The following is a 13,241-nucleotide window of genomic DNA, read 5'->3' on the forward strand; positions in this document are numbered from 1 at the left end:
GACCTTGGGGTCCTAGACTATGTAAGCCAGATATTTTGAAGTTAAACTTTACAATTCCCAGTTTTCTAGACCTTTATGACATTTGCCTGGGGCAGCATAGTGAATCATACGTGCCAAAGCTCTTTGTAAAGCTTTAATTATTAGACAAATGCATCATAGTGACCATGGGCGATAGTGGTAGTACCAGCAGTAATGAAAGTTGTATTTTAAAATATACTGTAATCTGATGGCAGAAAATTATACTTGCACCTACAGACGTGTATTCTAGTTCTACCTATATCCTGAAACGCGGTATTTCAGCAGAGACTCTTTCCTTCTCAAGTGGTGGCTCTTGGTTCCCCCCACACCTCAGATGCTGCAGGACTCGCTGGTGAGACTGGTGCCGCTGGCGCCCTGCGTGCCTCCTTGCTAACACAGATCAGCTGTATCTCTGCTCCTAGTTGCTGTCGTCCACCGACCTTTTTCTCATTCTTAAAGACTGTGGCACCCGTCTCACAGTCTCCCTCTCCTCCCCAAGACCTTCCACCACCCTGGATGACATCACCATCCACAAGGGCACCCGTGCAGTTCCTTGGCCTCCCAGTTTCTGGGCTTCCTTGTCTGCCCTGACCTCCTCCTCCTCCTCCTCCACCACTGGTCCCACAGTCCCCTTCCTGCCTTGTTGTCATCTCTGAAGTCACTGACACAAGCATCCTACTCCCATCCAACGTGCTTATTCAGCTGCTCTCCCTGATACCACCCTGTGCCCTCATCAGGACCTCCAGTTCACGGACGCCTCTCCTTTCTAACTGCCTCTCCCTCATCCAGCATAGACTCCCTGGTTCATCATTTCTTGACAATGCCCTGAGCTCCCCGATCCTCTCCATTTCATTTACAGAGTTCCACTCCTAGATCAGCTTACTATCTGCTTCCCCTACATCTGTAGTCAGGCATTCTTGGGCAAATTCACCTGACAAGGCAGATTATCAATTATAAGTTAGTCATCTCTCCACCTCACATGGACCTTAAACACCCAAAAGAAAATTCAACCAACGTATGCTCTTCTCTACTGCTATTTCAAATGTTGCCGCTCCTTTCAAACTTCCAACCCCTGGGTCTCTGCTGGCAAATGATGTGCCTTCTTCCTTCACTGAGAAAATTGAAGCCCTTAGACAGAAACTGTCTCAAATGCCTGCTGCCTATCTTACAAGTCTTCCAATGCTACCACCTCCCTCTCCCCCTTCACACCTGTGCATTAGAGGGGGCGTCTTCACTAAGGTCGCGGCGAGCTCTGGGCACCCAGTCCTATGGGTAATTCTCAGCCCTCCTCCTGATCTTTCAGCCACATTTAACACTACTGATGGCTCCTCTACTTAAGTCACCTCTTCAGTTGGCTTCTGGGACACAGCTGTAGGCATTTCATCTACGTCTTTGACCACCTTTGCAGACTCATCCTTCCCTTCCTACCATCCTCAAGACCCTGTGCCAGGTTTTTTTCTCCTCTCTCTCAAGCTATGTCTTTTTCCAATCAAGCACTCAAACGTACTGCCATCAGAGACCGAGCTCGTGATCTCACCCATCTGTGCTTCTTCCGTTTGTCCCCATCTCAGTGAATGTCACCACAGGCCATTCCATTATGAAGTCTGAAACCCACCTTGGCCTCACTACCAATATCCAGTTCATTGCCTCCTAAACACATCTCCAGTCTATCTTCTTCTTCTTTTTTTTTTTTCGATGTAGTCCCATTTCTCGTCTCCACTGACACCACCCCAGTGCAATGCAGGCTGTCTAAATCCACTCTGGGCCTCTCCGGTGTTTTCTGTCTATTGCAGAAAGACTAAGGTTTTCATAACTCAAGACACATCACGTTGGTCCCCACACAATGGCTTTCCTGTTGTCCTTAACATTAAACAAAATCGCTTAATACAGTGTACCTTATCCTGTTTGATCTGTCTCCCGCCCACCTCTCAAGCCTTGTCTTGCATCAGTCTGGTCCTCACACCCTATGCTGCAGATAAACTGGAGCACCATTTTCCATCCTGCCACAGTACCTTTGCATGTGCTGGTCCTCTACCTAGATTGCTCTTCTCCCAGCTCATCTCTTCTCTTAAGTGGAAGCCCTTCCTAGCTCACTCAATCTAATTCATGCCTACTTATTCTTCAGCTATTCCCCAGGGAAGCCTTCCTGAACTTGGCCAGAGTATTCTGTGATCTCAAAGAACTAAGTTCCTTTCCTTCATGGGTAGGAATCATCTCAACTTATAATAATATTCTCATTTCTGTGAGTTTGGTTGTATCAGTTTTATCTAGATTATAAATTCAGTACCTGGAATATAAACTAATAAATAGTTATTGAAGGGGCAAACCATGATCATAACCATCTGTGAAACTTGGAGAAGAATGTTATTTTTTCCATTCCTTTTTTCATTAAAAGGTGTATAAAGATAATAAAGCATCTACAAAGTACTCTAGGTGATACAAAAACTCTCTTCTGTAAAGAGTAAGGAATTATTATTATTAATTTTGCTTTTATAGTGCAAGGCAATCTGATATAAACTCCTGCATGCTCTGGGGCCTAATGGACATGTATATTTATTTTAGCGTCAATATAGTTAGAGAAGTACAAAGTACACATATATTACAATCCTAGTTGCTTCATTATAGTTACAACCACTTCTTATAGTAACTTACAAGAGCCTAGTTTGATTTATGTTGTTTTAGAATATTCAAGCATAACTAAGCCAAGAAATATGCTCATCGAGGTATTCTGAAGAGAAATACAACGTGAAATGGAGTGGAAGACATAAATATTTATTGTCATCAGAATTCAGTTTTCTCTTTATTATATTATACCTGTTTATTATAAAAGTAACTGAGGGAGTGATAGAATGAAGGGAAATGTCTTGGAGAAGTAAAACACGAAGACGCAGGAATGTGCCTCTGTTTGGCCCTTTCTCCTCCGTTGCCCTGCATATTTATTCTTTAATAAAAAATGATGACCTTCAGCCTGTGTGCTTCTCTCTGCAGGTTTACAGAGAGCCAGTGCAAGAGCCCCTTCACCCTACAGGAGAGACTTTGAGGCCAAGCTCCGCAATTTCTACCGAAAACTGGAAGCCAAAGGATTTGGTCAGGGTCCAGGGAAAATTAAGTGAGTGCTCCAGTGCTTGGCACTGAACTCAGATGGTAGATGTTTCTATCCTTTTCTCCCCTATAACTTGGTAATATAGGTTTGGAGATTGGATACCATGGTGTAGTATCAGTCATGTTCATAGAAGGGAGGAAAGAAAAAGTTAGGAAGTTGGAAAGAAAGAAGAAAGGAAGTTAAGAAATCGGCAGGGAGGCAGGAAGAGAAGAGAAGGGAAGGAGAGGGAGAAAGAAAAGTAGATTTCAAACAAAACCATGTATAAAATCAATGGTGGACCTTTTCAGAAAACAAGGAATCTTGAACTAAATTAAAAAATCGTATGTTTCCCTTTACATATTCTTGGGACAAATTTACCTACTCATTAGTCAAATAGCTTTGATCTTCGGATCTAAGTAAAGAGTTGTGGTCTTTTTCCACTTTGGGTTTATTATTTTCATCTTGAAAAGCCAAACTCAAACTCAGGAATCCAACTTAAGAGATTGTTTTTGGACTTGATCAAAAAGAATGCTAAAGGTAGTCCAACATGATGGAACGTGTCCCATTATGAAAGTTCACGTTGTCCTTGCGCTTTCATGGTGTTGAAAAGAGTGTCAACAGAAGGCCATAGCTGAACTGACGGAATCTATACCTTGTTGGAGAGGCTGGGCAGTGAGACCATCAGCCTGTGTCCCCACAGCTCGCCTAGAACACTCCCTAACCTGCTCACCACCCACATGACTTCTTCTCCTTTCCAGGCTCATCATTCGGCGAGACCACCTGTTGGAGGGAACCTTCAATCAGGTTATGGCCTATTCCCGGAAGGAGCTCCAGCGAAACAAGCTCTACATCACCTTTGTTGGAGAGGAGGGGTGAGGCACCAGCACTTTTATGGAGACACCTTAGTGTGGGTAGACCAGAGACCCCAGATCCTGGGTGATTCTTCTCAAGAAGGAGCAGGATGTCTCTAAGCCTTCGCCCCAAGGTGATTCTGATCGTGTCCTCCCAGGAGGCCTTTCTCTCCAGGTGTTGCCAACCTTTAGGTTTCATGTTCTCTAAAAGCCTAAGATGATTGGCATGTTCTAGAGTCTGAGGTCACATGGTCAAAGTGTAAGCCAAAAATACAGACCTAAACTGCTGCACCTTTACTTTCTCGCGTGGGTACCCTTCTGAGTTTGTGATCAAAGAACTCTTCCCCCAGGAGTGCACGTATATAACTACATACCAAATTTTTCATATGATTTCAGTGATTTCTTGGCAAGCCATCTCAACCGTGGAGGGCAAGCCCACCCAGGAGGGCATAGCAGAATGAACTTGAAAGTGTTTTCAATTCCTACACATGCACACGTGCACCATCACAGGAAATTCTTTTGTACCTCCCACAATGAAGTCCCTGTTTTGAATGGGCCAGTTGTGTGTTTTATCCAAAAGGTATGATATGATCGAGGACAAAGGTTAAGGAACACTGCCATAGCATTGGTGCATGGCCATCTAGTAAGGACATCATCCCCAAACCAATCACTGCATTCTCATTTTCTACAGCAAATTATACTTCCCTTGGGATCCACTGTAAAGAGCAGAGGCTGCTCTCTGCTTTCCTAGCACTGACTCTGAAAGGGCAAAGCCAGCCCCTGTGTAGGGACAGGTCCCCCGCCTCTCTCACCTAATGAGCTTCCCGGGCCTCTGCTTCCTTTGCAGCCTGGACTACAGTGGTCCTTCGCGAGAGTTCTTCTTCCTTTTGTCTCAGGAGCTCTTCAACCCTTACTACGGACTCTTCGAGTACTCCGCCAATGACACCTACACCGTGCAGATCAGCCCCATGTCTGCGTTTGTAGAAAACCATCTGGAATGGTAAGAGCTGGAATTTTTACTTTCTCGTGTTGGAAAGTTCTGGTCTTTCTTAGTCAGAAGACAGTGGTGTTTCTTGAGGGCCACTGTGTTTGGAGCAGCGGCCCGATATCATGAGGGCTGATAGGAGGGAATAACAAGGCACTAGAGCCAGTCTTCACTCAGAATACAAAATAAATTACTAAAGACATACAAATTTCCTATCAACTGCAAATTGATGTAAGACATACTGTCATTGCCTTCTGAGGAGATGCGAAGGTAAGTAGACATAGATTCTGAATGTTGATGATTCTACTAAAATCCTAAGAGTCCCCTGCAGGGGCTTCTTGAAGGTATTTGTAGGAAATTCTCTGATATGGACCAATGGCTTTCACACTGTGGCCATCAGCTTCTGCATCTTGCTGTAAAATAAGTCTGTTGGGTCAGATGATCTCTCAGCATCCTTCTGACTTGAAAATCCAATACCTCTTTGGTCCTCTCTTCCTGAGACATCAATTGCCACTTACTGAAATGAGTAAGAAGATCAGTATCAGTCAATTCTGTGTAGTTCTGTGGGTGAGATACCGCAGATATGGGTGTTAGAAGTCTCCAGAAAGCTGCATGGGACATCTAGGATGCCTGCACTTTCCTACTCTGTCACCACCACACCTGACTTGAAAAGTACCCCTGACTTCACTGCAGGAGCTCCTGCCGTGAGGAGGGAAACAAGTCTTGGAAACTGCTGATGTGGGTTCTTGTCTGACATTGCTTATTGATGATGTGTCATAGGGCTGCTGGTGAAGGGAGCTTCTCGGGTAACACCTAGGCCTGCTGGGCATATGGCCCAAATCCCCATATTTTGGTTTTACGGCAACAGAACAACCCACCTCTGCTACAGCTGCCAGCTACAGCCCATGACCTCTCTCTCCAAACACTCTCAGCTTTGAAGTTCTTTTTTGTTTTTTTTTCATTTTTTAGAATTTATTTTATTGAAGTATAGTTGATTTACAACATTGTGTTAATTTCTGCTTTATAGCAAAGTGATTCAGATCTATATTTTTTTCTTTTGCATATTCTTTTCCATTATGGTTTATCATAGGATATTGAATATAGTTCCCTGTGCGATACAGTAAGACCTTGTTGTTTATCTTTTATCTAGTCTATATATAATAGTTTGCATCTGCTAATCCCAAACTCCCAATCCATCCCTCCCCCTCCAACTCTCCCCCTTGGCAACCACAAATCTGTTCTGTATGTCTGTGAGTCTGTTTCTGTTTTGTAGATATGTTCATTTGTGTCATATTTTAGATTCCACATATAAGTGATATCATATGGTATTTGTCTCTTTCTGACTTACTTCATTTAGTATGATAATCTCTAGGTCCATCCATTGTTGCTGCAAATGGCATTATTTCATTCTTTTTTATGGCTGAGTAGTATTCCATTGTGTGTGGGGGGGTGTGTGTGGGTGTGTGTATACCACATATTCTTTTTCCATGTTGATGGACATTTAGGTTGTTTCCATGTCTTGGTTATTGTAAATAGTGTGCTATGAACATAAGGGTGCATGTATCTTTTTGAATTATAGTTTTGTCCAGGTATATGCCCAGCAGTGGGATTGCTGGATCATACAGTAGTTCTATTTTTAGTTTTCTGAGGAACCTCCATACTGTTCTCCATAGTGGCTGCACCAACTTACATTCCCACCAACAGTGTAGGAGGGTTCCCTTTTCTCCACACCCCATCCAGCATTTGTTATTTGTAGATTTTTTAATGATGGCCATTCTGACCATCATGAGGTGGTACTTCATTGTAGTTTTGATTTGCGTTTCTCTAATAATTAGGGATGTTGAGCATCTTTTCATGTGCCTATTGGCCATCTGGATGTCTTCTTTGGAGAAATGTCTCTTTAGGTCTTCTGCCCATGTTTTTATTGGGTTGTTTGCTTTTTTGTTATTGAGTTGTGTGAGCTGTTTGTATATTTTGGATATTAAGCCTTTATTGGTCACATCATTTGCAAATATTTTCTCCCGGTCCGAGGGTTGTCTTTTCATTTTGTTTATGGTTTCCTTTGCTGTGCAAAAGCTTGTAAGTTTGATTAGGTCCCATTTGTTTATTTTTGCTTTTATTTCTATTGCCTTGGGAGACTAGCCTAAGAAAACATTGGTACGATTTATGTCAGAGAATGTTTGCCTGTGGTCTCTTCTAAGAGCTTATGGTGTCATGTCTTGTATTTAAGTCTTTAATAAGCCATTTTGAGTTTATTTTTGTATATGGTGTGAGGGTGTGTTCTAGCTTCACTGATTTGCATGTGTCAGCTCTGAAGTTCTTGAGCTGAAGCAGGCGTGTCTGCATCAAGTGTTACAGTGGGTCTCTTGACTCTCCGCAGGTGAAGAAGCAAATGTGGCCCTTTGTTGTTCTTTTTCCTGTAACTTATCAAATAAGTGGATGATGAAACCTGCGAAGCAGAAACACATAGATGGGGCAGGCGGAGCAGGAAGTGGCCACTGAGGGGACTTAGGAATGAGAATTGAAGGCCACATCTAACTTAGTCACGTTCAGGCAGGGTTCACTCCAGCGGTGGAGAGTGCCGTACCCCATGCCACAAGAATATATATGTACACAGATTATACTCCATATAATCCCTTAATTCTCTTAGTCTGTGAGCATGAAATTTAAGATGGCGTCTTGAAGGTCATGAATTAGAATCAGGAAATATTTTCATCAAATATCATAGCATATAGGAAGGACTATGCTGGGTGTTGTGGGATGCCTTCATTAATTAAGCAATTGTAAATCAAGCATGTGCTATGTGCTAGGAGGATACAAAGACGAAGTGAATGAGATCTCCTCCCTCAAGGGGGGAGCATGTGAGTAAATCAATAATTCCACTACAATATCTTAAATGCCAGGTTATGCATACATAATACACATGTGTGTGGGGGGGGGGCTGTTAGAGAGAGAGAAAGCACCCCCGAGATGCATATATAAGCCTGGGAATTGTATTAAATCACAAGGGAAAATGTCTCACTCAGCCCAAGGCAAGGGATGAAGGAGTGGGGAGTGAAACCAGGGGATCTCATAAAAAGAGGGGATAATTGTGCCATCTTTTTTTTTTTCCTAGAGAGAGTGGGTATACGAGCCAAGCCTTAGGGGACAGTTGAGTGGGAGGCTAGGCAGAGAAGGGGAGAAAAGATGTTTTGAGGATCCAGAATTGGAAGCAAGTCTCGAAAGGCGTGGCAGGGAATAGAGCCTTCGGCAAGCAGCGTAGATGGATCAGAGCCAAGAATGGCCTTTGGGGTTGTGGTGGGAATGAGGCTGGAGACGAAGAGAGAGGCAGATGGTCTCATCCCATAGGGAGAAGGCTGTCATTGGATTTGTGTTTTCAAAAAGTAAATCTTGCTGTAATGTGAGGAAAATTTTGAGGAGGGAAGGCTGGAAAGAGCCGAGACCAGCTCCGAAGCTGTTGATACGTCCTGGGGAGAAACAGACGGTCAAAACTGAGGCAGAGGCAGGGTCAGAGAGAGGAGGGGACTGACTTTGGGAACTTCTCGGAGGGAGAAGAGACTGAACCAGTTGGTTCACTGGTTTAATGTTGAGGTGAGGGGGAGAGAGAAATATAGAATAAGTTCAAAGTTTCTGGTTGCACCATGCGATGGGTTGGGACCATTCACCGTGATGGGAGTTATGTGAAATAGATGATACTTAGAGGAAAGATGAGGAATTCACCCTTTGACACATAGAATTTGCAGTTTCCCTTATAAATACACACGGATATATGAGTATGGAACTGGAATATGGCCCTGGGGAGCAGGAGGGGAGCTGGGCTGGAAACTTGAGTTTGAGAGATACCAACACAGCCGGAGTGGCTCAGCCATGGGAGGAGATGGGCGCTCGCAGAGAGGTGGACCATGCTGATGTGTCAGGGACGGGCAGAGCCAAAGGTCCCCGGGGGGAGCTAAGAAGGAGTGGCCAGGGACTCCCCTGGTGGCACAGTGGTTAAGACTCCACGCTCCTAATGCAGGGGACCCGGGTTCAATCCCTGGTCAGGAAACTAGATCCCACATGCATGCCACAACTAAGAGTTCACATTGTCACTACTAAGGAACCAGTGAGCCGCAACTAAGGAGCCCGCGAGCCTCAACTAAGACTCGACACAACCAAATAAATAAATAAATATTTTTTTATAAAAAAAAAAGAAGGAGTGGCCAGAGCGCTCAGCCTGGGAGGAATGGGACAGAGAAGGAGGTGCTCCGACGAGGACCTGCTGAGGGGGAAGAAGGCAGTCTGAGAAGGTGGAGGCCATTGGAGGTGTGCAGGCAATAGAAAGGGGTCCCCAGGGGTTCAGAGCCAAGGATTGGGAGGACAGAGCTTAGGACACCAGGGCAGGGAGAGCGTTCAGATGACCAAGGGAGCTGCATTTGGCTGGTAGCAGAGGTTCATGAGGGTAAGCGCCCTGGCGGCGTGAAGGGAACCCAGCGTTCTGGAGGAAACCTTGGGATCCAGCATGTCTCAGCACAGACGCAGGGGAAGGCCACAGGCAAAGGCCTGATGAAAAGCACAAGAGAAGTGCTGGACTTGTGGCCTGCTCAGTCACTTTCCACCAGGGAAGGCACCTCGCCACCCGCCCAGCCCCTGCTTTCTTTCGTCCTGACTCTGCTGTCTCTGACCATCTCTGGCTGGAGCAGGCCGTGTCAATATGTCTGTTACACTTCAGCGCTTAGAGGAAGGAAACCACAGGGATGTTTTAAGAATCAGCAAAGTTCTCTGGATGGATCCTTTATAAAGGTCAAAGGCCCGTAGAGCCTGGCCCAGAGGTGCTAGTTACCCTCTGTCTTTGCAAAGGAAAGCACGTGAGGACTTTCACCCGCCGAGGTTCCCGCTCATGTTGAGAATATTTGCTGTGTAGCCCGGAAGCAAAATGGCAGGTAGCTTTCTGAGCAACTAGCAATCTAAACAGAGCTCACGCAGGTGAGAGCTCCCTTTTAGCTCAACATTGGATGATGAATTGTTCTGAAGTGAGCCGGGGCCTCCCCTCTGATCCGAGGCTCTGACTCTGAACCTCAGTCCCCTGAGCCCTGGGCTGGCGGAAAAGCCAGGATGCAGGGCCAGCACTGGTCCCAGATGGTGCCACGACCCTCACGTGGGGTCAGACTCTTGTCTCATCAGTGCTTCAGAGGTCCTGGGGGAAGGCAGAGGGTTTCCTTTGGGCGTCACTGCCACACAGAGAGAACTTGAGCCACTGGGTACGAGCCTGCTTTAGCATTGAATGGGAAGGCCTCCTTGGCTGTGGGCGTCTCAACCAGATGGTACTGCTGCAGTTATTTCTTCTGTGTATTTTCCTACAAGCCACCCCGCACCTTGGGGCAAATGGTTTTAACAAGAAAACCGAGCTCCCCTGAGCTCTGGGCCATTTTGGCAAAGGGCACACAGGAGGGCTCAACACCTGAGTGAAGTCACTCCGGGCCTTACACAAAGTGTGGGCAGCAAGTGGGTGCTGAGGCCCCTGCCTGAGGCTTTGTCACTGTGGTTCCTGCAGCCAGGGGTCGATGCCACCGAGGAAGCCTGGCTCGCGAGTTCTCAGTTCTGTTGCCCAGCCGGGTGCCAACCCCCACCGGCAGGGTGGGCAAGGCTGCGGCTGATCTCAGAGGTAGGCGCCTGGCCCTCCTTCCTTCTTCACTCCCCCCGGGACCCTTTATCCCGTGATCCACGTGGGCTGTGAGGAAGATGACACTCACTATGACCAACACATCACTCGTAAGAAGACAGAGACCAGAAGATGACAGGGCTCATCACAGTCACAGCCTTGACATTGTAAAGCTAGAAGCTGTCCCTAATGCAGGACAGGCCAGGGCAGGAGTCCGCCTGGGAGGGGAGTGACTTCTGCCCCCTGCCCTCCTCTTCCCTCTGCAGAGAGGCCCTGCAGACCAGAAATAAACAGGGAGAAAACTGATCAGCTTTGCAGGATTAAACATCACCCAGGATGGAAACGTTGCTCGGGTATGGCTGGAAGAGGTCATTTTGTAAATTATTGTTCTGGTTCTCTATCTTTTCACTGGCCCTTCTTTTGTGTCCCACACTCTGTTTTGTCTGTTGTGTCCCCTTTAAAGAGTAAGCTCCATGAAAGCAGAGATGGGTCTGTCTTATTTTACTCTGGCACAGGCCTGGCACTTTGAGGTGTTCAAAATAACATTTCACTGACGATTGGGTGCATGAGTGCGAATTGTTGCACAAGCCACACCGGCCAGTTCCTTGTACCAGGGCCATCAAGACAGAGGGCTCGTATCTTCCACGTGCAATTAATTGCTCAAAGGTCGCACTTTTATTTGTCATCTCTGGTTTTTTTTTTGTGGTACGCGGGCCTCCCTTTGTTGTGGCCTCTCCCGTTGCGGAGCACAGGCTCCGGACGCGCAGGCTCAGCGGCCATGGCTCACCGGCCCAGCCGCTCCGCGGCATGTGGGATCCTCCCAGACCGGGGCGCGAACCCGGTTTCCCTGCATCGGCAGGCGGACGTGCAACCACTGCGCCACCAGGGAAGCCCTATCATCTCTGATTTTAAAACCCTTACAGTGTCGGCAATAAACATGCATGTCCCCTGGGAGCTTTGCACTTAGCTCTGCACGAGGTCCACACTCAGCTTGTTACTGACACAGTGCCCGCCCCCTCTCACACTGCCACCTCCAGGCCAGGCACTACCCCAGAGATGGCAGAGAGGCCTCTGGCACCAGGTCCTTCTCCTGCTAGCACCTCCTTGACTGTAGCTACTTGAAACTCTCTGCTTCCTGCTCCCTGTGTGTGGGTTTTGCATACCCTGGGATACAGCCCCGAAATCAAAAGCCCGCATATGGGGCATAGCAATTCAACCTCCTTCCCTTTATTCCTAGTCAAGCGTCGAGAGATACTAATATGGATAAGTATGGTGACATTTCTATATACACACATTAAGTAAACTGGAAAAAAAAAAATCTGTTTTTTGAACTTCAGCCTAAAAGGAATTCCTGTAATTGCTGTTTCCTTACTTATTTGTATTACCCAGTTAAGTTGTATGGACCCTGCTGGGACCCTAGCCCCACCAGGCCCTCTGCAGCAACAGGGGAGGGTTCTTTTTCCGTTTGGTTGGAGCAGCCAAATAATGAAACCAAAGCTGAGAACGACACAGCACAAGCTTCATTCAGTAACCAAAGAATGGAGAAGCAGGAACTAAGTTCACAGATCAACTTCTCACCCACCAGGAAAGAGATTTAATTTTTAGGAGTAAAGACAAAGGGAGGGGGAATGAGGCCAATGATGAGGAGGCTTATGCATTAGTCTACTGGGGAAGGGGCAGGGCTTTTTCAAGGGAGTGGGGTGCCACGCCCTTATCCTTTTTGGGTCCTTAATGTCCGGTCATGGCAGGGTAGGTGTGTCACTTAATATGCTAATGTAGTGAAATCACTGTCTAATGAGACTCAGGGTCTGTTGGAGGTCAGATTCGTAGCCATCTTGGTCCCAGCTGGTTGCATCTGGGTTTTTTTTGTTTGTTTGTAGCTTCCTTTCTTATCTCTGGACCCTTTAACTTAAAGATTTATGTTAATTCCTGCTAAAGGCGGGGGTTGGCAGGTTTTGAGCAAAGACCTGGAGCAACTATGGCAGCATTTGTACCACTGACTTTCCCACTTGATAAGGACCCTGTCAAAATCAGCAAGGGTAACACTCATGCCAAGTAAGAGAGAGGAGGTGGAGCTGGAACCCTGTTGGGCCTCCCAAGGGAGCTGTGGTCACAGATGCACGCAGCCCTGCCCCCCACTGGGAGGGGCCTGGAAAGAGCACAACACCCTCCTGCATCCTCCAGTCCCATTGGCCAAGCCAGCCATGCACAGAGGGCGCAGGATCTCCAGCTACTGCAGCCCATAGCAGCCTGTCCCCAAGGTCACAGAGCAGGACAGAAAATTGTGGGAAACCCATGAGGGGTGTAGGGCAGGGACTGAAAATAACCAGAGGGGCCTCTACCATTCAGGACTTTCACTCCATCCACTAGAAATATTACCATTTGCTAAATTGTACGTGTCTTTGACCAAGAAATCTTAAAGTAATATCCCAAATTCCATATCTTCATTCTTTGATTATGATTGTCTTTTGCATATTAGTGAGGTGCTCATATGATGATCTTTTTATTCTTTTAATCACCATTGCATGTTGATTTTATGTCCCTGGAGATACAGAAGTTAATATAAAAGTAAACAATGAGGGCTTCCCTGGTGGCACAGTAGTTGAGAGTCCGCCTGCCGATGCAGGGGACGCGGGTTCGCGCCCCGGTCCGGGAAGATCCCACATG

At 46.5% G+C, this 13,241-nt stretch overlaps 1 protein-coding gene across 1 annotated transcript in view; it reads left to right on the forward strand.

The window, feature by feature from the left end:
* The window catches only part of HECW1 (HECT, C2 and WW domain containing E3 ubiquitin protein ligase 1), a 259,111-nt gene that overhangs the window by 193,620 nt on the left and 52,250 nt on the right, over positions 1 to 13,241 (forward strand). Inside the window, exons 19-21 of the mRNA XM_007124963.3 lie at positions 3,007 to 3,127; positions 3,859 to 3,972; positions 4,799 to 4,951. Of these exons, the coding sequence (XP_007125025.1) occupies positions 3,007 to 3,127; positions 3,859 to 3,972; positions 4,799 to 4,951 (388 nt within the window). The remainder of the gene's footprint in view (positions 1 to 3,006; positions 3,128 to 3,858; positions 3,973 to 4,798; positions 4,952 to 13,241) is intronic.

Source organism: Physeter macrocephalus, chromosome 5 (assembly GCF_002837175.3).
Source record: "Physeter macrocephalus isolate SW-GA chromosome 5, ASM283717v5, whole genome shotgun sequence".
NCBI lineage: Eukaryota > Metazoa > Chordata > Mammalia > Artiodactyla > Physeteridae > Physeter > Physeter macrocephalus.